General features: G+C 40.6%; 1 protein-coding gene across 2 annotated transcripts in view; it reads left to right on the top strand.

Annotated features, from left to right (window-relative positions):
* Positions 1-25749, top strand: part of TMEM178A (transmembrane protein 178A) — a 61222-nt gene extending 35473 nt beyond the window's left edge. Inside the window, exons 2-4 of one of the 2 annotated variants that reach the window (XM_037528177.2) lie at positions 10308-10421; positions 15078-15215; positions 24778-25749. In XM_037528177.2, the coding sequence (XP_037384074.1) occupies positions 10308-10421; positions 15078-15215; positions 24778-25019 (494 nt within the window). In that variant the 3' untranslated portion in view covers positions 25020-25749. Of the gene's footprint in view, positions 1-10307; positions 10422-13876; positions 14114-15077; positions 15216-24777 lie in introns of those variants that run through there. The other variant, XM_054701186.1, reaches the window with a different exon arrangement.
* The last annotated feature ends 222 nt before the right edge of the window (positions 25750-25971 follow it).

Here is a 25971-nt window from a genome sequence, read left to right as displayed (position 1 = left end):
ACCCCGTGGTGATATTCACTATCTCTACAATAGGCTACCTCTGCCAGACGTCATTGACTCCTCCCTCTCTGGCTCCTAGAAATCATGTGTTTACAATTTGAGGAACTCACTTCAGTCTTGCCTTTAAGAAATAGTCCAGTTTGGGTTTGTTCAGGTAAATAAAATAACCGCTGGTGCTGCTGCTGGTGCTGCTGCTGCTGCTACTAATACTACTACTACTACTGGATGTTAACAATAACACTGTTACATGAGTTTCTCACTTAATCTTTTGATGAGATAGAGAGGTTAAGTAACTGACCAACAGCATACAGCTTGTCAGTGTCAAGTCAGGATGCAAATCCAGGCTGTCTTGCTCCAAAGAGAATACAGAGTGACTATAAAGATAATGCCACGAGCTCGACGCTGCCTTAGTAATAGGAAACAACCATGGCAGAACAGGACAGTATGTTGTGGAGAGAGGATGTAAACAAAGGAACTTTCACACCTTTCAGGCACACTTTTGCTCTATTTGCCTTTACATTAATTGGCCTCTTTTTCACCTTCATCTGGAAGCCTTCTATCTCCACTAGTTGCCAGCAGCCCCAGGAGACTAGCAAGCACCTAGAATGAGGCCCATCTCGGAGGAGATGTGCTGTAGGTGGAAATCACACATAGATTTCCAAATGACATATGTAAAAGTCTCCAAAACTTTCAAAATATTGATTGCATGGTAAATGAAGATATGTTAAAATTAACCTCACTTGTTTATTTTTCAGTGTGATGACCTGAAGACATAACATTTCTAACCCAATTTAAAATGATGGGTTTGCCCTCTGGCTTTATTTTTACAATTGCAATTGCCATTTGAAGCTTTATCTAAGTGAGGGCTGTTCATACCCATTGAAGGAGAGATGAGGAAAACATTCTCTTGTCTGCTTAACACCTGCTTTTCTCTGAAATTAAATGTCTCTGACAAGAACACAGCAGCTACCCTGCTCTGTGACCCCACAAATTGGTCGTTCCTTCAAATTGGGCAGATTTGAAAGATTTAAATATGTACAGGCAGAACTGGTGGGCCAGTTATGGAATTCCAAGTTGCCCTTGAAAAGTTCTAGAATAGTGCAGACTGCTCACTGGCCCTTTCATCTGCCAAAAGACCTGAAAGAAGTCAGTCTTGGGCTTTTAAGGCACTTGGGACATTCAGAAGAGAGAGACTTTCTGATATCTTAGGAAGTAACAAAGACTAAGGAATCAGGAGCCAGATGTGATTCAGCTCTAACATGAAAATAAAGCCAGAGAGGGGAATGAGGTGCCTGTCTCAGTGTTAGGGGAAGACTTGATGAACGAAGGTGCTGGAGGGCTTAGTAGGTTTTGTATTGTCATAAGTGAGGGTTGTAGGTATAGGAAGAATGGGCACCATGACATTGCCAGGGGGCCACATCTGGGAGAGGTGGGGGTCGCCCTTGGGCACCTGTCACAGTTAAGCCTTTAGTGAGGTGGGGGCAGAGCGAGACACAATCAGACAACGAAGACCCTAGTCTTTGTGTTCTCAGGCACCACCAGATCTGTTTCTCGTCTTCTGCTTGCCTAAGTGTGGAAGTGTTACAGGACAGGGAGAGGGGCAGCCCAGACCCCGCAACCTGCCTACTCTAAATGGGTTCTGCCATCCGCCGCATCAACACAAAACATATGAGACTTTAATGGGAAGGAACTTTAATAAAACTAGGAAACAATACAGGAAAGGCAAAGAGTCTAGTTTCTAAATGAAGCACCCAAAGTTACCCGTCCCCTCGTGGGTAAAACTCCATCTACATGGGATTGGCCCAGAGCAAGGCCCCAAAGCCTGCCACAAGTCTAAAGCATCTTAGAGTGGGGACCCACAGAAAAGGATCAGACAAGTCTGGAGGGAAAAGAGCAAAATCAAAATCAAGACAAAAACCGCCATTGTCACCTCCCCACGGGTCTCTCACCCACATCTGTGTCAACCAGTTCATGACCAAAGGCAAGCACAGTTTCTTCATGTGTCTCTCGGCTCCATGCGCCTCCTCCAGGTCTCCTTCTGGCTCCATCCTGCCTCCTTCCTTCCTCAGTTTCCTCTGCAGCTTCTTCTCTCCCTGCTTAGCTCCCCCCTCCCTTGGGTGGGTCAGGAAACCTGGAACCTCCCCCTTTCCTGGGGACCATCCTGTTACAGAAGCTGACACATTGGCACTTTAAAACTATTTAATAAACAATTAGCTCTATGTGAAGCACTTTGTTTTTAAATCAATACAAAATTCTAAAATAATGACATAATAAGTAAAACTTTTCTTGTTAATGGTAGTCAACTGAAAGAAACTATCAGTTCATGTACTGTAAAAGGCATGAGAATGTAGCAAAAATCTTTTCTACATCTACATTCTACAAGCGGGCAACTAAAGCTCCAGAGATTCCAAAACTTCACAGCACATTTCTCTAGCAGCTGCATGGAGGGAGGGTTGTAGGGTGGGGCGAACAGCATGGAGGCGAGCTAGCCAGTGCAGCAGGGGTGAAGTGATAAGAATCCTGCGCTGAGGAGGTGAGAATGCCCTGAGGAGGAGAGGAAACATTAGAAGCTTGGGTTAAACCATTGTTCAGGCTGCAGGTTAATGTGTCTGTTTATCTCTCTGTACACTTGGGTTAATCTGTGTTTAGGATACAGACTCCACGTGTGTGGCAGTGCTTCTGTACAGCGAATGTGACGAGGTGCCAAGAGAACTCATAATTGAGTGCTGACATTTACTGAGAATTTAGAGTGGGCTGCCTATGCTACGTCCTTGAATTATCTCCTTCACTCCTTATAATAACCTCTCAAGCTATCTGTCATTATTTCTCCTCTCTTATACATGAGGATACCAAGGCTCAGAGAAGTTAGGTAATTCACCAAAAATCACACAGCTGTGATTCAAATCCAAGTCTCTTGGATTTGTTCAAATCCAAACTGCCAAACCTTTGGCCACTATACATAATAGCCTCATCCTTAATTGGTGCTAATTACTTTTTACAGCATCTTCTGCTGTTTCTCACCCCTCCTCCCATTTAAATTAGAGTATGGGTTTCTGTATGACTTTGACTTAGCTTGGAATTTAATTCATCTAAGCATCAGAGACTACAGAAATTCACCAGGCCATAGCTCCATTCCCATTCCTATGTAGCATATTCATATATCTTACTCTGTGGTTTATATCATCATTAAAGTGGCTCTACTTGGCCCTTTAAGAAGCTAATTAATCACTAAATATAGACCACAACTTGTTCTTTTCAACCCTCTGCATGTTTCTTCCCCCCATTGTGTGATGCCATCTGGTGCTATGAGCTCATGCTTTTTGTGTTCCTTTTCTGAGAGCCAGACTCATTGCTCTCCAAACCAGGAAAACCAGTTCATTTCAAAGTTTGCATGCATGGCCTTGAAAAAAATTTGAATCTAATGCCTCCTTGTGGATTTTCACAGTATCACTCTTTAACATTGCATTGCACAGAACTTAACCATAATGGATACGTGCACACTTGTCTTTTAATCAAAAGGACCTAATTTGTCCTTGGCGAGCCATGCAGCAACTATACATCTTTTCCTGTGTGGTTTTTGTCAAGTTTCATTTTGTCGGTTTTATGTGTATGTATGTAATACACTTTCCTCTTCCAATCTATTTGATTTTATGCTATGACAGTGGAGCAAGTGTTAAGAGCAAGGAAATAAAACAACTAATGACAGACCCCTGCTGCTGTTGCTGATCTACCCTTCGCTGCCACTTTCTCTTCTAATTCTGCCTGGAGTCTAATCATCTTCCAAGGGAGAGGAGCGCTGAGGCTGTAGAACAGTTTCTTGCAAATTCAACTGAGCAACTCTGGGCTTACCAGACTCACAATCTTTGGGATTTTTGAGTACTGCTTCTTATTGTCCAGTGCAGACCTTGTCACTCTCCCTATCTCTTCTCTCATATCGAAGTTCTTAACAATTTAAATTTAGCCTAGGAGCCCAGTGGAGAGAGAAAGGTAATTCAGTGCTGTGTGCATGGCTTACCTCATTCCTGGCACATGCCAGCTTCCCTGGGGAAGTGCAGAAACACTGGGCTAGCTGCCCACCTCCTTTCTGCTTCTCTCCCAATGGGCTGAGATCATGCGAGTTCCCAGCGAGTGGGCAGAGAAGATGGGCCCTGAGAATATTTGCAGAAACCACACATTTTCCAGCACAGGATTGTTCTAGAGTCAGTCCCTCTGAGCCTGCAGGAATAATTTCTCCCCAATCCGCACCCCATCTCCAGCATTAAGCAGCTTCCATGGGATGCAAGTAGGAGGAAGCTACTGAGTCAGTCATGGAGTGAATCCAATCTTTAAATAGAATTTATAAAAGGTATGGATAACATACAGATTAAAGCCTCAACTGGGTATCAACTGTGTTTCCAAAAGAACATATGCTGGCACTGAACTGAAAAAAAAAATTGTTTTTCACTTCAAGTTAACAGTTTCATAACTACAGTTTAAACTATCACAGAATTAAGATGCATTCCTAAAGACTAAATAAAAATTTCTAACTTTCCTGAGTGGTAGTAAACAAAGTTTGGATAATAGCATGTATGTTAGAGCTGGGTTTTGCATTGTGCATTGCAGAGAGATATTTAACCTCTCTGAGCTTCAGATTTTTCTAACTACTTTATCGAGTTAATAATGCCTTTCAGAGTTAGATCACAAAAGTTGTTGGGATTTTTGTTGAATTATTTTTCTACATCTATGAGATGATCATGTGGTTTCTGTGCTTTATTCTATTGATAAGGTATATTTCGTTAATTTTCTTATACTGAGCCATCTTGCTTTCCTGGCCTAAATCCCTCTTGGTCATGATGTACAATCCTTTTTATATGTTGCTGAATTCAGTTTGCACTTTGTTGAGGTTTTTTTTTTTTTTTTTAAATACACACACATGCATACATATATATACTTAAAAGGATTTTTTTTTAATAATATTCATTTCTTGTGATGTTTTAGGTTTTGTATCAAGGTGATACTAATCTTTCATAATGATCTAGGGATTATTCTCTTCTTTTCTAATTTTTTGAAAAGTCTGTAAAAGATTGTTGATTCTTCTTTTAACATTCTGTAAAATTCACTGCTGAAGCCATCTGGACCTGTGGGAATTTTTTTACTAAGTTAAATACTAGCTTGGGCTCTTTACTCACTAAAACTTTATTCACATTTTTATTTCTTCTTGAGTCAGTCATGGTAGTTTGTGTCTTTCTAAGAATTTGGTATTTCACATTATTAAATTTGTTGGCACATAATTTTTATGTGTTTTCTTTTACTACTTTTTATTTCTATCATTAGCAATATGTTCTGTTTTATTCCTAATTATAGTAACATGAGTCTTTTCTCCTTTTATCTTGTATAGTCCATCTAAAGATTTGTCAATTTTATTAATCTTTTCCAGGAACCAGTTTTTGGTTTTGCTTATTTTCTCTTTTTCTTTCCTCTATTTCATTGATTTCCACTCTAATTCTGTAATCCCTTTCTGTTTTGGGTTTTGTTTTTTTCTTTTTTTAGTTCCTCAAGTGAGAAAGTTAGCTTATTGCTTTGAGACCTTTTTTAATGTAGGCATTTTGCAGCTATAAATTTTCCTCTAAGCACAACGTTAGCTGTTCCATACATTTTGCTATGTTGTGATTTTGTTTTCATTATTCTCAAAGTATTTTTAAATTTCCTTTGTCATTTCTTCTTTGACCTATTGGTTGTTTAGGAGTGTGTTACTTTACTTTCCACAAATTTATGAATTTCTCAAATTTTCTTCTGTTGTTTATTTCTATTTTTAGTGCACAGGGATCATAATGCACACTTTGTTTGACTTAAATACTTTTAAATTTATTGAGTTTGTTTTATAATCTCAATATGTGATTGTCTATTCTAGACAATGTCTTACATGCAGTAGAAAAGAATATATATTATGTGTTTTTGGTGACTTTAGATGTTTGTTTTGTCTAGTTGTCTAGTCTGTTTTGTCTTTCCTTGTTGGAGTTTTGCCTAATTGTTCTACCATTTTTCAAAGTGGGGATGAAGTCTTCAGCTATTATTGTTGTATTGTCTGTTTCTCCCTTCAATTCTGTCAGTTTTTGCTTCCTTTATTTTGGGGTTGCGGTTGGATGTGTGCATATATGTAATATGTTCATAATTGTTTTATCTTCTGAATGGACTGGCTTTTTTATTTTTATAAATGTCTTTCTTTGCCTCTAGTAACAATATTTGTCTTAAAGTCTGTAATGTCTGATATCAGAGTAACCATTCCAATCTCCCTCTTTTTGGTGACTGTTTCCATGATATATCTGTTTTTCTTCCTTTTACTTCTAGCCTATCTGTGTCTTTGAGTCTAAGTATGTCTCTTGTGGACATCATAAACTTGGATAATGTCATTTGCCTGTAATGCTAATCACTGCCTTTTGATTAAAAACTTTTGATCTAATTACTTGATCTGTTTATACTTTAAGTAATTCTTGATATCTGCTACTTTAATATTTGTTTTTTATATGCCTTACGTCTTTTTTGTTCCTCTGTTACTCCATTATTGCCTTTTTTGAATCAAAGACATTTTCTAGTATGCCTTTTAAATTCTTTTTGTTTCATTTACTATATATACATTTATTTATTATTTTTTTAGTGACTTCCCTGTGGATTACAATTACATTTTATTTTATAACAATTTAGTTTGGATTAATGTCAACTGAATGTCATAGTGTATTCGGACTTTGCAACTTTATAGCTCTGTTCTCCTCTCCCTTGTACTGCTATCATCATACAAATTACATTGTTTACTCATCAATAAAGATTCATAAGTATTGCTTTATGCTTGTGTATTTTAAGTCAAGAGAAAAAAAGGTAACAACAAATATATATTTATGCTATTTTTGAATTTTTACTTACAGCATTATATTTACAAATCTTCTTTAAGCCTTCATGTGGATTCAGTTACTGTCCTTTCATTTCAGTTTGAAAACACTTATTATTTCTTGTAAGGCAGGTCTGCAAGTGACAAATTCAGCTTTCATTTAACCGGGAACATCTTAGTTTTTCTTTCATTTTTGAACAATGATTTGTTGCATATGAGATTCTTGGATGATTATCTTTTTTCAGTGCTTTGGATATGTCATCCTGTCCCCTCCTCGGTTCTTTTGAGGATCTTTTATCTGTGATAAGTTGCTTTTTTCCTTGCTGTTTTCAAAATTCTCTATCTTTGCTTTTCATTAGTTTGATATGCTGTATCTGGATGTGGATCTCTTTGATTTATCTTTTTTCGTAGTTCCTCAACTTTTGTATGTGTAGATTCATGTTTCCCATCAAATTTGGGGAGCTTTTGCTGATGATTTCTTCAAATATTATTTCTATTTTTTCTCCGTTCTGGGACTTCCATTATACTTATGTTGGTATGATTGATGATATCGCACAGATCTCTGAGCTTCTGTTAATTTTCTTCATTCTTTTTTCTTATTTTCCTGATATTGGATAATCTCAATTGACCTATCATCAAGTTTACTGATAATCTCTTCTCTCTGTTCAAAATTCTGTTGAACTCCTCTCCTGAAATTTTCATTTCAGTTTTGTATGTTTCAACTCAAGAATTTCTCTTTGATTTTCCCTTTACTTTTTCTTTTCATGCCTTATGTTACTGATAGTCTCTATTTGGTGACACATTGTTCTCAAACTTTCCTTAGTTCCTTGAACAGATTTAAAGTAGCTGATTTAAAGTTTTTGTCAGGTAAGTGCAATGCCTGGACTTCCAAGTGACAGTTTTTATTGACTTCCACTCTCCACCCTATGTATGGCTATGTTCTTATTTATTTGTATGTTTTGTACTTTTTTGTTGAAAACTGGACATTTTAAATAACATAGCAAATTTGATTCTTTCCCCTCCTGTGTTTGAGTTGTTTTTGTTGTTTCTTTAGTTATCTTTCCTGTGCTGATTCTATAAAGTCTGTATTCTTTATCATATGTAGTTCCTGATGTTTCTAGTTGGCTAATTTAGGGGGAAGCTAGTGATTGGACAGAAATGTCTTTAATGGCCTGGAAACACTACATTTCACAGTCTTTGCTTATGGGCCCTGTGTGTGTTTTGGGACATGCCTTCAACTCTGCTTTAGCCTTCACTTCCTGCTTACAGAGGTGCAAGGCCAGCAAAATGATAAGTATCTCATGAAATGACAGTTTTGAAAAATACAGATGTAAGCTGTTATATCTTTTGTCTGTCATTATTCTCCCAAAATATTACTTGCTCTTTGCAAGCCCAGTATTTCCTGACTTATAAGCACCAAACTTATATGTAGACACCTAACTTATAAGCATTAGACCTCACAACAGCTGCCACTGACTCATGTTGTAAAACAGAGAAAAATAAAAGATCTCTGAGCTTTAAGAAACTTTGTTATTTGAAAACAATAAAAGCTTCCAAAAGCAGAGATTGTCTAGCACAGTGTTTCTCAAAGTGAGATTCAAGGACTCCTGCATTAGATTTACTTGGGATATTTGTTAAAATTGAGGTTTCTGGCTCCCTCTCAAATCTTCTGATTCAGAATTATCTTGGGTGGGGTCCAGCAATCTACATTTAACTAGCTCCCCAGCTGATGCTTATGCTCACTAATGACTGAGAGAACTATTTAGGGTAGATGATCCTGTAGGGGCATTCACAGCAGGGACTGACAGACTCAACAGGCAAACTGTGCTCAAGTATTAATCTCCTTCTTTCAATGCCAGATTTAAAAAGATTTTGCCTTATTTTTACACTTACTCAAATTCCACCAACTAGAGATTTATTAGCATCTATGAAGTTTTTTTTAAACATCTGCTAGGGTTAACAGTTACTCATATCTTTTTTAAAATTAATCATATTGAAGTTATCCAAATAACTGACCAAGATGATTTACAATGAAAGAAGAAATTTCTGTTGTGTTTTTAATATGAAGAGAGAGTAGATATTTTCACAGGATTCAGAAGACTTTAGAAGATAAATGACTCTGTGTTAATTTATAAAGTGAAAGCATGGGTTGGAAATGAGAATATAAGAATGGAGGTATTGGGCCTCCCCGGTGGCGCAGCGGTTGAGCGCTGGGTTGCGAAGCTGCCCACAGCCTCTGCAGTGCCGTTTCTACCCCGGCTGCTCCCCGGCCACCAGAGGAGGGTCCCACATGGCGCGCAGACCTCTCCTGCCACCCGCTGCTCCCCTCAGCAGTGTACTTCGGTCCTTCTGCCTGCTCTGCTCCTTGCTCTGGCTCTGGTGAATTCTCTCACCCTCCCGTGCTTCTGACTACCCAATGTTTGTATAAATAAATTTAAATAAATAAATAAATCTTAAAAAAAAAAAAAGAATGGAGGTATTTGATGAAATAATGGGTATACTGGTCCATTTAAAAATATTGTGCCTAGGGCCTCCCCAGGTGACGCAGTGGTTGAGTGCTGGGCTTCGAGGCTGCCCACAGCCTCTGCAGCACGGGTTCGATCCCCGGCCACAGGCGAGAGTCCCACATGGCACCAGACCTTTCCTGCCATGCCTGCTGCTCCCCTCAGCAGTGTGTTTCGTCAGTCTGCCTGTTCTGTTCCCTGCTCTGGCTCTGGTGAATTCTCTCACCCTCCTGCGCTTCTGACTGTACCCAGAATAAATAAATAAATCTTAAAAAAAAAGAAAATATTGTGCCTAGGGCTGGTCATGTAACCAGAAAAGGGAGGAAATTTTTTTCTTTCACCTTTCTGTCTTCATCAGTGTTACCCTTTTCCTCAGGACTGAGAATTCAGGTCAGTGAAATAACGTGTTAAGGAATTACATCAGCTGCCCTGGGATTTGATTTTTGTGGGCTATCTAGAGACCTAATCACTACCTAAACCACCATGGAGTTTGTCTTTGTGGAAACTATCTTCTGGTTTCCAAATAACACACTTCCTAATGAACTTTTTGATTCAGTCATTTTGAGAGTTCAGGTTAGATTCAGACCTGTATAGCTTATCTATCTTAAATTAAAATTCCAAGTTGATTTATCCCAGCCACTTGTATACTTTTAAGCCATTTCTCTTTGAGGAGTTTTGTATTTGGTCTATAAAATTCAATGTTAATAACCAATTGGGAGACTTAGGACCCTTGTCAAATTTAATACATTCAAAAAGGAAAGATCATTTAAAAATTAGTGCATGTTTTAAGTGTTTGCTGCTCTGACTTGCTTCTATTAATCAACAGATTCCCTCCCCCTCCCTCATTCAATGCAGTGGAAGACACGTTATTCTGCCTCGGGTCTTGAGAATTCCATTACAAATGCACAGACTAGTAAATCGCATTTCTTCTTTCCTTCAAGGTATTGCGCAGCGATGCACAGCTATCAAGTACCACTTTTCTCAGCCAATCCGCTTACGAAATATTCCTTTCAATTTAACCAAGACAATACAGCAAGACGAATGGCACCTGCTTCGTGAGTATCTCTGGGAAAGGATCAGGAAGGAAATGGTGTCTTTTCTGGACAAAAAGTATCCCCACCAGCCCTCACAGGTTTGGGCTGAAAGATGCTGTTCTGACCATGTGTGGGCCCTCTGGGCTCAGTCCAACTTGGTGAGACTCAGTCATTTCACTGTGCTGTGGTCACAGCTTGTTTATAGGCCAGTGTGTGGAAGCAGGGCAAGTGGTATCTGAACACAGGCCACCTCCTGAGTCTTCTTTACTACCTCATTAGGGACAAGGACCCACTCTGCCACTTATCTTAGTAAGCCGTGGAGATTATACCTGAGATCCTCTTTGTGTGTTTAGACAATATTCATTTTAGTTACTGTGACTATCTCAGACTTTGGTGTTTCAGCTGAAACATCTTCATGAGTGTCTGTCACAATTTTCACAGAGGGTGTCTGCTACCACTACATCTCAGTGGCTGGAACCACTCTTTTTCACTGTCAGGAAAATGTGAAAATCTAGAAAGGATCATGCAATGGGATACTAAAGAGGAACACTATTTTCCTGAAAACTGTTGGTACACACTGCCTAGTGATCGTTGACTAAGGAAAGCAAAAAGAACTAGACTGTATTCTTCTCTTTGTTTATCCTCTTCAGAGGTTGACATTGTCATTGTCCAGAATAAGCAGCAAGGACTTTGGGGATCTTGTTTGGTGACCACAGCCACTGCAGAAAGACAGGCAGAGTCTTTATTTGTCAGTTAAGTCTCTTTTCAGATTAAAAGGCTCTGTGTCTGAATCTCAAATCTGTTAATGGAAGCTCTTGAGATATTGCCACAGCAATGATCTAATATTATAAGTATTATGAGTAGCAAATTTAGGACTTGGAAAGTTGTTGGCTAAAATGTGGTTTATTTCTTAATAGTATCACTTCTCCAAAATTGTCTCTTGCTGTCTGGTTCTAACTGTTTTTTCTTAGGAGATCTGAGTTAGTGTTTTTATGTCTGCATTTTTTGTGTGTTTGGAGTTCTTTGCTTAAACACCTGTGCGGAAAGTCATATAGTTTCTGATCCTAGGCCCCCAAAAGATCATCAAAGGATCCTGAAAAAGAGCTCATCTCTTTGCTATAAAAGTTTATACCCTGTTACTGTCCAATAAGACAATATTTGAATATTTTCCTCGAGCATCTCATGGAAAGACGCTTCTAGCATGGCTTTTTCTAAGCAAGTCACATTTGATGATATGTATCATGTTTACTGGATAAACTCTACATGTCTGATACCAGTGAATCCCACATGGATTATATCTAAACTTTGTGGTTTTAATAGTCATTGAAAATAGAACTGTCACTTGAACCACAGGGAACTGAGCAGATTGTGACAGAGTAGTGGCTGAACTATTATTACATTTCTCCTGCTCAGATGTGGGTGTCACAAAACAATTTATACCCTGAACATGGAGCCATCCCCCTTAAATTATCATTGTCCCTTGCCCCTGCTCTGTGGTGCCTACGCTTCCTCTTCCAGGCAGAGATGCCCTGATTTATTTTAGATGCTCTGGGCTGAATATGAGAAGTCCCTTTTATTTATTTATTTTTTTATAGTTGTTCATTTTATTTATTTATTTTTTAATTTAAATTTTATTTTTATATTCCCCATACAATTACAACACCCTTATTTTTACCCCAAGCCCTCCTTTCCCCACCCCCCACCCCCCATAGAGTGTCTCTGGTTCATAGTTTTTGTTGATTTTGATATTTTCTTTCTTATAGTTATTCTTTTTCCTGGTCCCTTATTTAAGTTTTCTAGATTCCTGCTATGAGTGAGACCATCCGGTATTTTTCTTTTTCTTTCTGGCTTATTTTGCTGAGCATGATCCCTTCCAGCGCCATCCATGTGGCTGCAAATTGCATGTGTTTATCTTTTTTGAATGCTGAGTAATATTCCATGGTGTATATGTACCACATCTTCTTGATCCAGTCATCTATTTTTGGGCATTTGGGTTGTTTCCAAAGCATAGCTATTGTAAATAGTGCTGCTATAAACATAGGCGTGCAGGTGTTTTTGTGTCCTCTGGGTAAATACCTAGGAATTGATGTTTCTGTGTCCTCTGGGTAAATACCTAGGAGAGGAATTGCTGGATCATATGGAAGCTCTATGTTTAGTAGGTCCAGAAATCTCCACACAGCTCTCCATAGTGGTTGGACCAGTTTGCACTCCCACCAACAGTGCAGAAGAGTTCCTTTTTCTCCACAACCTTGCCAACATTTGTTGTTGCTAGTTTTTTTAATATGTGCCATTCTCACAGGTGTAAGATGGTATCTCATGGTAGTTTTGATTTGCATTTCCCTGATTACAAGTGATGTTGAACATTTTTTCATATGCCTGTTGGCCATTTGCATTTCCTCTTCAGAGAAATTTCTTTTTAGCTCTTTTGCCCATTTTTTGACTGTATTATTTTCTTTGTTTTTGTTGAGTCTCATCAGCTCTTTGTAGATTTTTGTGATCAGTCCTTTATCATTAGTGTTGTGTGCAAAAATGTTCTCCCAGTCGGTGGGGTTTCTCTTTGTTTTTGTTATTGTCTCTTTTGCTGTGCAGAAGCTCTTTAGTTTGATGTAGTCCCAACTGTTTATCTTTGCCTTCACTATCACTGCTTTGGGTGATGTGTCTGTAAAGATGTCTTTGATGTGCATATCATGTAGTGTTTCGCCTATATTTCCTTCTATGTGTTTTATGGTTTCAGGTCTTATGTCTAGTTCTTTAATCCATTTTGAGTTGGTTTTGTATATGGTGTGAGGTAGTAGTCAAGCTTCATTCTTTTGCATGTAGCAACCCAGTTTTCCCAGCACCATTTATTGAACAAACTTTCTTTGCTCCAGTGCATATTCTTTGCTCCTTTGTCAAAGATTAGTTGACTGTAAATCTGTGGGTTTATTTCTGGATTTTCTATTCGATTCCATTGGTCTGTATGTCTGTTCTTGTTCCAATACCATGCAGTTTTGATGATTATGGCTTTGTAGTATAGTTTGAAGTCTGGGAGTGTGATGCCTCCATTCCCTTCTTTTTTTTTTTCAGGAGAGCTTTGGCTATTCGGGGTTTTTGGTGATTCCATATGAATTTCATCAATAATTGTTCTATTTCTTTGAAAAATGACATAGAAATTTTTATTGGAGTAACATTGAATCTGTATATTGCTTTTGGTAGGATGGCCATTTTAATAATGTTTATTCTTCCAGTGCATGAGCAGGGGATGTCTTTCCATTTCTTTGTGTCTTCTTCTCTTTCTTTTAATAGTGTTTTATAGTTTTCTGTGTATAGGTCCTTTACCTCTTTTGTTAGATTTATTCCCAAGTATTTGATTTTTTTTGTTTCGATAGTAAAAGGGATTTTTTTTTATTTCTTCTTCTTCTTCAGATTTATTGTTGGTGTATAGGAAGGCTACCGATTTTTGCGTGTTGATTTTGTATCCTGCCACTTTACTGAACTGATTGATTAGTTGAATTAATTTTTCTGTGGAGTTTTTGGGGTTCTGAGAAGTCCCTTTTAAAGCAAAGGGTGGTCCATGTGTGAGTAGGAGCAAGACTGGAAGCTTCTATAATCCACCCTCTATGGAGCACTCCCAAGATGCCAGGAGCCACAGGAATATTGCACCCAAGAGAGCAGCCCACCTCCAGGCTCACACAGTGGGACATGGCCCCTGTTTTGGCTCTGTGTTTGCACAGGTATGCACAGTCTACATGCACTCACCCAGACCTGTTTGGCTGGCCTCAAGGGTGACAGATCTATGTCTGGGATCTATTGATTTAGGAAGGAACATAGAAAGTCAGCTAATATATTTTAAAAATAACTTTGTTTAAAAATAAAAAGAAGGAAATAGAAAAATTTAAATAGCCAGAGAGTGGACAGTCAGAGAGCAACCGTAGGGTCGCCGTCAGAGTGAAAATGTGTCCAGTTACAGGCAGTCACCCCACTTCCTGTTTTGGCCTAGAAGGCGAGGGAGGGGCAGGGGTCCCCGCTTAGTGACTACATTTGCATTTGTGTGATAGAACAAACTGTACTTGACCCCTGGGTAAATGGATGCTCAGGTTGGGGTCTGTCTTTAAGGGAGAAGGCTGTTTATGAGCAGATGTCTTATATGTAAGCTTTGGCCCAGTTTCAGGCACCACAGTTGTCCTCACTTCCTCAAATTCTTTTTGAAAATAGGCAGGAAATAGATGTAAATGAAAAGTGAAATAATTGGCATCCACATGCTCTGGTAAAATCACGTATCACAACAACCCCCTTTTTAGACTCTCGGCAAAGTTAGATTAATACAGTCACTACAGTGCAGTCACTTGCATTTCTATTATGAGGAAAACAAGATAGTTCTCCATGCCACCCTCTCTGTTTGTTCAGTAACTTGCTGTCTATCACTAGTAAACCCTGGTCTCATCCTCTAGTCTATTCTCTTCTTTGTGTGGATGCAGAAAGGGTAGATTCTGATGCCTCGATTTGTTATATCCCATCTGTCCTCTTGAGAAATGCCAGGGGAAGAGAATTTCCTAAACCACCTCGGTCCTCTAGGCCCTCAGCAGACCCAAATAACATTAATTTTCACAATGTATCCAAAACTCTTCATTTTCTAACTTTCAATAACATTTCTTCTTTACTTTATTATTTCAAATGCCTGTCGTGTCTCGAGATTAGATTTAAGAAGGATCACCGCCGGCTTCCTGGGCATGGCTGTGGCCGTCCTTCTCTGCGGCTGCATCGTGGCGATGGTCAGTTTCTTCTGGGAGGAAAGCCTGACCCGGCACGTGGCTGGACTCCTTTTCCTCATGACAGGTACGCTGAGCCCCTCAACAAGGAAGGCTGCCCTGTATGTGTCTGGCTGTCCTTTGTTATTTCTCTGCTTACTTTGACTTCAATTGTGAGAAAAGCAACCAGTAGATCATTTGCCTTAGCTGGGTGACACAGAACTTACAAGAAAGAACAGTGCTTTAAATTGCAGTCCTGATTTCCCCATCGTGGCGCCTTGAACGTATTGACCTAAAATAAAAGCAATGAGTAATTCTAACAGCAAACAAGGCTTGTTGGGAAACATAACAACAGAAGAGAAGACAGATTGGTGAGGGTGTTCTGGGCAAGACCCACGTACTAGTCCCAGAATCCAAGCTAACAAGCTTCTGCATAACCTCTGGAGAACCTGCCTCTCACTTCTGCCTGAGGGGGAGACATAATTTTTCCCGGGAGATGCAAAGCATGTTGGGTCCTGTAGTTTGCTGATTTTCACATGAGTGGGCATTGTCTTTCTAGCCCCCTGACCTTATTAAATGGGATTCTAAATATAAATCTTCAAGAGGGTTAGATGGGAATGTCTTGGTTTTACTCTCTTTTTGTTGTGGAGAAAAAAATTATAACTTGTGATAGTGACAAAAGCTGTGGGCACCCAGGGAAGGCCACACGGAGCTAAATCATGGGAAGCATCCAGTGGCTGGGAGTGTGCTGAGCCCCAAGGCTGAGATGTGTATTTTGAGTCCCAAGAGAAAAGACCTGTGTGACTGGAAGGTAGGGAGGGAAAGGATAATATCACAGGAGGTGAGAGAAGCAGGTAGTGACTTGGAGGGTAATGGAAGGTTTTAACCAGAAGATATATTTTTTTTAAGATTTATTTATTTATTTATTTACAAAGCACTGGGGTATAGGCCAGAGGTGCAGGAGGGTGAGAGAATTCACCAGAGACAGAGCGGGGAGTAGAACAGGCAGAACGATGGAAAACACTGCTGAGGGGAGCAGCGGGCGAGACAGGAGAGGTCTGCTGCGCCATGTGGGAATCTCCCTGGCTGGCCATATTGCAGAGGCTGCGGACAGCTTCATAGCTGCACCACCAGGGAGGCCCAACCAGAAGGTTTTTTTTTTTTTTTTTTTTTTTTAAGATTTATTTATTTACGCATACAAGAGCTGGGATACAGGCCAGGGATGTGGGGGTGAGAGGATTCACCAGAGACAGTGGGTAACAGAACAGGCAGACTGACTGAAATACACTGCTGAGGGGAGCAGCAGGAGAGAGTTGCCCCTGGCCGGCCTCTGCAGATTGCTTCATAGTGTGGTGCTTAACCCCTTGCGCCACCAGGGAGGCCCCCAACCAGAAGGTTTTAAACAAAGGAGCAACTTGATCTTGAAGCAGAAGATTGGAAGGAAGGTGCATGAAGACATGACTATAATCTTCTGACTAACGGGTGAAGGTTATCTTTTCTTAAAAAGGAGTCAGGTGCTGCATTGACATCTAATACTGACTGAAGGTGGCTGCAGAGAAGAAGTCTTTCCTTCCTCTCCTTCACCAAAAAAATGTGTGTTAATGATTACTGAAAGTCATTAACAATTGCATAGAAGTGTACATGGGATCACAACAGATGTTGCTCTAGATATTAGCCACGTCCAGTAAAAGCCTGTTTCCCCTTCCCTGGACTTCAGTTATGTGAGTGCTCACACTAGGTTCTGCAGCACCGAGTGGCCACTCAACCCCCTGGGGCTGGAGGCCATAGCACCCCTGGGGTCCACATCAGTTCTGTTGGTGTTTTAGGGCTGACAGGAAGGTGGTGCTTTGCTTCCTGGTGTGTCAGCTCATCGGCCTCCACATGCCCCTTTCCCACACTGTGGGCAAATGACCTCAAAAACAGGGCATCATTGTCACCACCTGAAGAGCATTCAGAAGTCCCAGGGCCCCTGAATAGTTGTCAGCAGGACACCAGCTTAGTACTGGGAATACACTGTGCCCACCAGGCTGTAGCACAGAGAGTAAAATTCTAATTCTTCAGGCTTTGGAGGAAGACTGGAACCCTCTGGACCAGTCCCTGGGTGCCTGCTTGAGGGACTTATTTAAAATCCCAATGAAAAAAATGAGTTGCGTGGACAGCACAGCACCAGGGGGGTGTGTTGCTCACAGGAGTCCTTTAAGTCTTGGCTGGGGCTTAATGGTCATTAAAAATGTCCCTCCACCCCACCATTCTCTTCTCTTCTTTATGAGCTGAATTCCCATTTTCCCAACTTCTGGTCACACACACCCCTTCCTCCTGACCCTGAATAGGTCCTACTTCACACCCTTTGTCAGGAAAATGAGAGAAGCCTTGGACCCACAAAAGCCTCAGTAGTAGTTGTTAAAGGACATCTTTATACGGGCAATGCATGAATAATTTAGGATGCTCTCAGCATATAAAACAATTTGTAGCATGAAAGTAAATCACAGGGCTGTAAAAGCCAGGCCTTGTGAGTGTTTCTTGGGAGGCCCAGAAGCTGGCTTGGTTTGAAATGAGAGGAGGTGCATTGGCGCTGAGGAGCGGGGTTGACACTTGACATCATGGAGAAGAGTAGGGCTGAGTTTCCTGAATCAGGTTCTCCTATCCCTGCTTAGCTTTTATTTCTCACCCATGTGTGGACTGTCTAGTCCAGCCACAGTGGCTTAGTGATCAATAGGATTTATCATTGAAAGTCCCCATGTAGTTGTTAAACAAAAACAAAACAAGCAAAGTGATGCCTATAAAAACAAAAAGCTATAACAATCAAAACCACCACCACCACCACCAAAGTGTGGGACTTACGGACTTGAGGCTTGATGAGCGGTCCTGAGAGGCTTATTGGCACAACATGACATTGTTTTGCTTTTGTTGCCCAAACATGTTTGGAATAAAGGGGACAATTGCTTATAGATCCCACCCCCTAAAAAATTAGGTTGTTTAAGTGTTTTCCTTTTTCTGAAGCAAGTCTTGTCCAGGTATGTGCCTCGCCTCATTTAAAAAAAAAAAGAAATAGAAACACAGAAAAGAAAAACCTTTGTGACTATCATCACATGGGAAGTATTTTGTCTCCTGCTCTTCCACTTAACATTCGCCCCATGGCACGACACTGTTCTCATTTTTTAATACTTTTAATAGCTGCCTCCTTGGGGAGAATATGCTGTGTGCATCCGCTCGTGCCCTTACTGTGAGATTTAGAGAGCTTGGTTTTGCTTTTGCTCCTCCAAATAATGCCTTCACCCTTCCTTTGTAAACACTGAGACAATCACACCACTCCTTTGCAAGGGCTAACCGAGCTGCCGGGTTTTTGCATGTACTGAGCAGGCGGTGAGAGCAAAGAAGGGTTAAAAGAATTGATTTTAATTAAGCAGAAGTATCTTCAGCAGCCCTAGTCAGCGTCACTCCCACAGATTCTTGTTGCTAAATTTAGCCCCGTCTACTGTGCTGGCATCTTCATTCCCTGCGTGAACTTATTAGCCAAACCTTCAATGGAGAACATCAGTGATGTGACAGTTTGAGATGTTAAAATGGAAACGTTGGAACCATCTTTCTCCCACCTTGGTGCCGACAGACAGTTCTTGATTACCCACGTGTGGAGTGGCACCCGTTGCTGAATGCCAACTCTTAGTTCCCAGCCAGGTGTTTCACCCCCTTCCTCTTTCCTGGACTTAAGGAGCCCTTCAGCAGGGTGGGGGGCCGGCTTATCTCCCCCGAGACGAGATGGCAGATGTAGCCTTTGACTTCATGTGCTCTGAGGACACACACCCGCCTCCCCACAGAAGCAGACACAGCGGACGAAAGGGACCAAGACACTCACCCTGCGGCTCTAAGCTGCTGCCGTACCCGACCAGACCACCCTGCGTTCGGGGTACATGGATGAGAGCTTCCATCAGCGCTGAGTGATGTGTTCTATTAGCTTACCACAGTGATACCATTACGACGATTATGATTTAAATTACAAATATAAATATTTAAAGGGCTAATTTAGTCTCTGCAAACATTTTTAATATCATTTTGTGTTGGTTGTAGAATTTTTATTTTTATTTTTTATTATCTTCTAATAGACTGGGATTCTCAAAAACTGAATCAAGCTTGGGTATCTGGCTGGGGTGTCACTGCCTGCTGGATTCATTCCCCTTTACAGGCTGTGACCTGAGTGGCCACTGCCTGTGAGACAGGGACTAATGGAGAGATAGCACGGCTGCCCCAGCAAAGGTCAGGAAGAGTTAATACTCAAGTCAGGTTACCTATTGCTTTTCTTCAATACATTAAAATAAAAAAAAGATTTCACTGTGGGAGATGCATTGAATTATCTAGTTTACCCATCGATTAGGACCTAAAACTACAGGTCCTTAATGCCTTATCTGAAACCCATGGGGGGTCAGGTGTGTTCTGGAATTAAGGATTTTTTGGTATTCCTTTAAAAAGGTACCTTTGTTCTATATTACCCAGCACCCTCACCAGGGTCTGAAATCAAATACATTAACATATCTGCAGCAAAACATATGAATATTCACACTAAGCAGGATCAATAAGGACTATAAATAATCTGTCACCTCAGGTCAGGCTTTGCTGCAGTCTTTCAGAAAAAGACCTGATGTTTTTGGATTTTGGAATTTTGCAGATCATGCATCTTTTATTTTTAATTTTGTCTGCTGCTACTAGTCCTGCTCAGTCATTTATTTGCGACAACCAGGGAATGGCTTCTGAGCAATTGTAGTGAAAAGTAGCAAGAGGCATTTTTTTTCTGGAATTGCAAAGACACCAGAATGATGGGCAGGCCATCTTTTGAAGAAGTGAGGAAAAAAAAAAAAAAAGTCCATGCCTTTGGGTGTTACAGGTATGTTATTTATCAAGCAGACTAACCAGGGTGAAGCAACTTCCATTCCTTTCAGCCGCCTTTTTTTTTTAAGATTTATTTTATTTATACAAGAACCGGGGTACAGGCCAGATGTGCAGGAGGGTGAGAGGGTTCACCAAAGTCAGAGTGGGGAACACAACAGGCAGATCAACTGAAATACACTGCTGAGGGGAGCAGCGGGCGAGACAGGAGTGGTTTGCCCTGCCATGTGGGTAGCTCCCCCGATGGCCAGGAGCCAACTGGCACTGCAGAGGCTGCAGACATCTTCACAGCCCTGCGCTCAACTGTCTGCACCACTGGGGAGGCCCCCTTTCAGCCTTCTAAGCACATCAAAGGAAGGATGGTCAAGAGTGGACCCAGTTTTTGTAATTGCATCTTACCAGCTGGCCATAGGCACCAGGAAGACTTTAGGGGAGAAAATTAGGTGGATGATCTGGGATGGCATCATAAATTTACTTCTGTCCTAGTCTGAAAATGTGCCTTCCAGCCTTGTAATTCTGTGATATCATGACATCTTCTAATTAAGAATATTGGCAGAAAAACTTTTAATATATGAGAAAAGTAGCTTTATACAGGACTTAAAAGAACCATTAATTACTGTTCACTCTGAAAATGTTACCAGTAATAATAGCCAGGATGGTTTTTAAGACTTGGTGACCTTTCACTCCTGCTGGGCTGTAGTAGATCAGTAACTTTGACTGGTCAGGGAAGAAGGAAAAAGGGAAAAAAGTCTAAGATCAATATTGATCTAAGGTTAATAATGCAACTATAACAAGTATCCTTTTTTAAAATTTTTTAAAAAGATTTATTTATTTATACAAGCACTGGGTACAGTCAGAAGCGCAGGAGGGTGAGAGAATTCACCAGAGCCAGAGCGGGGAGCAGAGCAGGCAGAAGGACCGAAGTACACTGCTGAGGGGAGCAGCGGGCGGCAGGAGAGGTCTGCGCACCATGTGGGACCCTCCTCTGGTGGCCGGGGAGCAGCCGGGGATCGAACTGGCTCTGCAGAGGCTGTGGGCAGCTTCGCAACCCAGTGCTCAACCGCTGCGCCACCGGGGAGGTCCTATAACAAGTATCTTTTAATCAAGCAACTTTCTCCAGGTAATTTTGAAGTTAGAAGGTTTTTTTCTTTTTAAATTATATTGAATAGTGAGGTCTCTCATAAAAGCTTACTGGAAAAGTTGGAAACAGTGCTTTGTCTGCTGTCAGCACATATCATTTCCTTGTAATATCAGAAACAATCCTGCCAATCTCACAAGGAGTAGCTGTGATGGTTGTATATTTGCAAGTTTTTTTTAGAGAAGGGACAGTCTAAAAAGGAGAAAGTCTTCAGTGGAATACTAATTAGCTACAAAAAAGGATGACCTCTGGCCATTTGCAACAACATGCATGGAACTGGAGGGATTAACGCTGAAGAATTGGTGTGATGGGAGATAGTATTTTATATGTGATAAAGGCTTTCCCAGTCACCTTTGGTGGGAATGGTAACCTCTAGTTCAATAGTTAAGATTCTGTTGTTCTACTTCTTGAGCTGTTCGGGGGAATACAAAATTGTGCTCTTGAAAAACAGGTTTTTCAAAATATCAAAGATAGATGATCTACCATACAATTCAGCAATTGCACTCCCTAGTATGTACCTAGGTAGTATGTACCTAGTATGTACCACTAATTTGAAGTAACCCTCTCTACCACTCTCAGTTAGTTGAGTGAGGAAAAATAGCAGGAAATAAAGCAGGTTTGCATCAAGGTTTGATGACTACCCTATTGCAAAAAGAACCTCAGTGGCAAAGTGATAAGAATGATTTTTTTCATGTAAAATAAATGTAAATCAATAATTAAAATAAAACAAAGGAGTAATCAGGTTTACAAGGTAAGAGGATCCAAGACTGAGATTAGTGGGATGCCATGAAGTTCCCAACTTTTGCTCATGGTTGATCACTGATTAACTTTCAGGGGGATTTCAGCTCTTTGGGAATGTGGTTTAAAAAAGTGAGTTTTACTGGTGACATCATGAAGGCAGCACAAACCAAGGGCCCCAGGGGAAGCACAGCTGGGGCCACTTTATGGCAGACAAGGTTTCCTTGGGTTAGATTTTGTGTGAATTGCTGTTATGCTAACAATCATTTAACCTAAAGCAGTGTTGGGCCTCCCTGGTGGCGCAGCGGTTGAGCGCTGGGTTGCGAAGCTGCCCGCGGCCTCTGCGGCGCCGGTTCCATCCCCGGCTGCTCCCCGGCCACTGGAGGAGGGTCCCACATGGCGCGCAGACCTCTCCTGCCGCCCGCTGCTCCCCTCAGCAGTGTACTTCGGTCCTTCTGCCTGCTCTGCTCCCTGCTCTGGCTCTGGTGAATTCTCTCACCCTCCCGCGCTTCTCACTGTACCCAGTGCATGTATAAACAAACAAACAAATAAATAAATTAAATAAATAAATAGTACATGCCTCTTTAAAAAAAAAAAAAAATAACCTAAAGCAGTGTTTATGACCTTGGCAGGGAGAGGTGATAATAAAATAATTGTTCAGTATAAATTCAAAAGGATTGTATACAGAAAGGAAAGTCCATGACATTCTATTTTTTTTTATTTGTTGCATAATTCTGAGTACTGGATTCACTAGAAAGTTTTGGGAAATATTGCTTCATGCCTTATTTTGAAATAACAGAATCCCAGAAATCTAACCCAGTACCAAACTTCTGCAACCAAGTTTCCCTTTTTTTTCCTAGATGAAGAAACCAAGGCTCAGCGAGGTCAGGAAATTTCAAGGTCACATAGTGATTAGTAATGGGTCAGATAACACACTTGCTGCATCTCGGCCCAATGCACTTGGACATCAAAGGATGCTTAAAAGTCTAAATTTGAACTCAAAACTCTCAGTTCATTAATACCACGTTATGTATAAAAAATCTTGCCTTTAGACATTCAGTGCAGCTAAATGCAGAGTATAGTTGCATTTTTTTGTTTTGTTTTGTTTTTTGTAAAAAGGTCATTGTTCTATTATTGTATTTTACCTGTTGATACTCCAGAGATCATTTTTTCTAACTGCCTTATTAGTTTGTTACTGACATTGCTTAAAGAACCATGGTCTCAGACTGTTTTGGTGCCAGTAAAAGCTTACAGTGGGTGCAAGAATACTTTCCCTTTTTTCCGTTACGGTCTTTCTTTGGAAAACTCAAAGCAATGTGTTTGCTCTAATAATCTGTAGCAACAAGTCAGAAGAAAAGATTTTATCCTTTTTAGAAAAACAGAATTAGTTTTCTCAAATCAGGTGTTCTTTTGATTGAAAACATTTCTAAGAGTGCATTGGGAAAAGGTTTCAGGCAATGTGATTTGTACGGAGTCAGAATTCTGGCACTTCAAAAATGGCATTCAAGTGATTTTTATTTCTTCTCACTTGCTGCCTGTTTGGTGTTCAGCTAATGTCTCTGATCACCGAAGCTCTATTTCAAAAAGGGGTGGGTGGGGGAACTTGTACTTTTAGCCATTCCTTCTAGTTTCCAAATCAGTATGTCTGTTTCCTCTTGAGATACTGCTGAGACATGTAGGACTCTGAACACAGGACTCTGGCCATTCTGATATGTCACTGGGCTTCAGACCCTGCCTCCTTCTGATTGCATCCAAAAGCAGCATTGTGGCTCCATTGTGGTAGAATAGAAACATCTATATCCTTGATATATCATTTGAGTACTAAAAATCTATGTTTGGGGTTTTTGAAACATTTTTATCAGAGTCCAGATGTTAGTGATCTGGAAAGACAATTATACATACATGTGTTGGTATAAAAACCTAAAATTTGGTATCTGTCCTTTTTCCTTATGTCACTTGAATTGTTCTCATCCTGTAGTTGAATTATATGTTCTCCTTGACTATTTTACATCAATTCCAACTTCCTGGATTTAATTTATATTATTTAAAAGTCTTCATTTTTTTTTTAAAGCTATGATTTATTGAGGCCCTACTATGTGCGAGGCCTTGGAAAATAATTTAGCACTTGAAAAAGTTCATTTAAAATATGATCTCCCGGGCCTCCCCGGTAGTGCAGTGGGTTGAGCGCCGCGCTGTGGAGCTGTCTGCAGCCTCGGCAGCGCGTGTTCTATTCCCAGCTGGCCAGGGAGAAACCCACATGGTGTAGCAGACCTCTCCTGCTTCGCCCGCTGTTCCCGTCAGCAGTGTTTTTGGTCCGCCTGCCAGTTCTGCTCCTCGCTCTGTCTCTGGTGAATTCTCTCACCCTCCCATGCCTCTGACTGTACCCCACTTCTTGTATAAATAAATAAATCTTTAAAAAAAATCATCTCCAGTATGACAGATGGTAATTGAAACAGAAAGAAGACTGTGTTTGATGATTGCAACATGGGTCAAAGCAGGTGTAGAACAAAGGGCAGTGAAAACCATTGTGTTAGGTTTGAGTGATTACAGAATATTCTTTTCCTTTAATATTTAGAATTTTTACTGTTTTTGAGAATAAAACCCCCAAATGTATTTCAATATACCTACCATTCATGCAAGATAATTCTGAATAATTTATGTTACCAGAATTTTCTCCTGTCGTTTTCACTCCTTTGACTCGGGTACCTAGGATACATAAAGGTTTTGCCAATGTTTGTTGAGTGAAGTCATTCAAGTGAAAGAATTATAGTTCCTTTATTAATTTGGAGTTATCGCCTCATTGGGTGATCTGATTTTCACCAAGGTGTATCTGACATTTGCCTTGTAGCAGACAAAACTGTGACCCATCATCCTGTTCTCTTGGTATTATTTATAGGGATATTTTGCACCATTTCCCTCTGCACTTACGCTGCCAGCATCTCCTATGATTTGAACCGGCTCCCGAAGCTAATTTACAGCCTGCCTGACGATGTGGAACACGGCTACAGCTGGTCCATCTTCTGCGCCTGGTGCAGTTTAGGCTTCATCGTGGCAGCTGGAGGTCTCTGCATCGCTTACCCGTTTATTAGCCGGACCAAGATTGCACATCTAAAGTCTGGCAGGGACTCCACGGTATGACTGTCCACGCTCAAGTTCACTGCTCAGTGGTGCGTCCACAGTGCAGACGACTCCTGGGGGGAGTGGATCACGTTCTCCCCAGGATCCCAAGCACAAAGCGATCTTCTACATTCCAACCTGTTGCCTGCCAGCCCTTTCTGGATGACTGATCTAAAATCATGCAAAACCTCCATACCTTTCTAAGGACAAGACTACTGTGGATTCAAGTGCTTTAATGACTATTTATGCTTTGACTGTGAGAAATAGGGAGCGGTGCCATGGAACATTTCTAGGTTTAGAAAAAGAGGAACTTGCAATGGAAAATTTGTATGATTGTCATTTATTTCAGAAAGTTTGTATATAACATTACCTGAGAGTCATTTCTATTTGCAAAACGGTTCATAACAAAGTGAGTATAATTTTCTTGTCATTGTACCACGCTTGTTAAATTTTAATGCAGCATCTTCAGAACTTGTCTTAATGGTGTCTTTGTTGTGTCAGCGCCAAATATTTGTGCATTGTCTGTGGATCTTCCTTGTCACAGGAAGATTCTTCTGTTGCCTTATTTATTTATTTTTAATTGAAGTCTCTTCTCTGTCTTTGTACTAGAGTCAAAATTATAAGAAAAACAGATGAACCATGTAAGCGCTAATCCGTGACACTATGCAGTATTGTTTGAAGTCCTCTCTGTTGTTCCGCCTCTGTCTCTTTATGTTCACTGGGTTTCTGCATTAAATGAATGCCCCTTGGTAATCTGGGTGTGCTTGCCTGACTTCAGCTGTGGCCATATGACAGGTGAGAACTCTGTTGTTTTAATAGACCCTTATTAAGCCTTACTAATTGCTTCATTTAATTAGGTTGGGCATTTCTATTTACTTTTTTTGGTAGCAACCACACACTTGCTATTGACCGAAACATGCCTTTTTCCAACTTCTTTTAAAACCTAGCCATAGGCGGGGCTCTTATCCCAAGA

Source organism: Talpa occidentalis, unplaced genomic scaffold, assembly GCF_014898055.3.
Source record: "Talpa occidentalis isolate TD23 unplaced genomic scaffold, MPIMG_talOcc4v2.1 talOcc4.5, whole genome shotgun sequence".
NCBI lineage: Eukaryota > Metazoa > Chordata > Mammalia > Eulipotyphla > Talpidae > Talpa > Talpa occidentalis.
The sequence above is the reverse complement of the archived record's forward strand: the minus strand, read 5'-3'. Positions and strand labels throughout refer to the sequence as shown.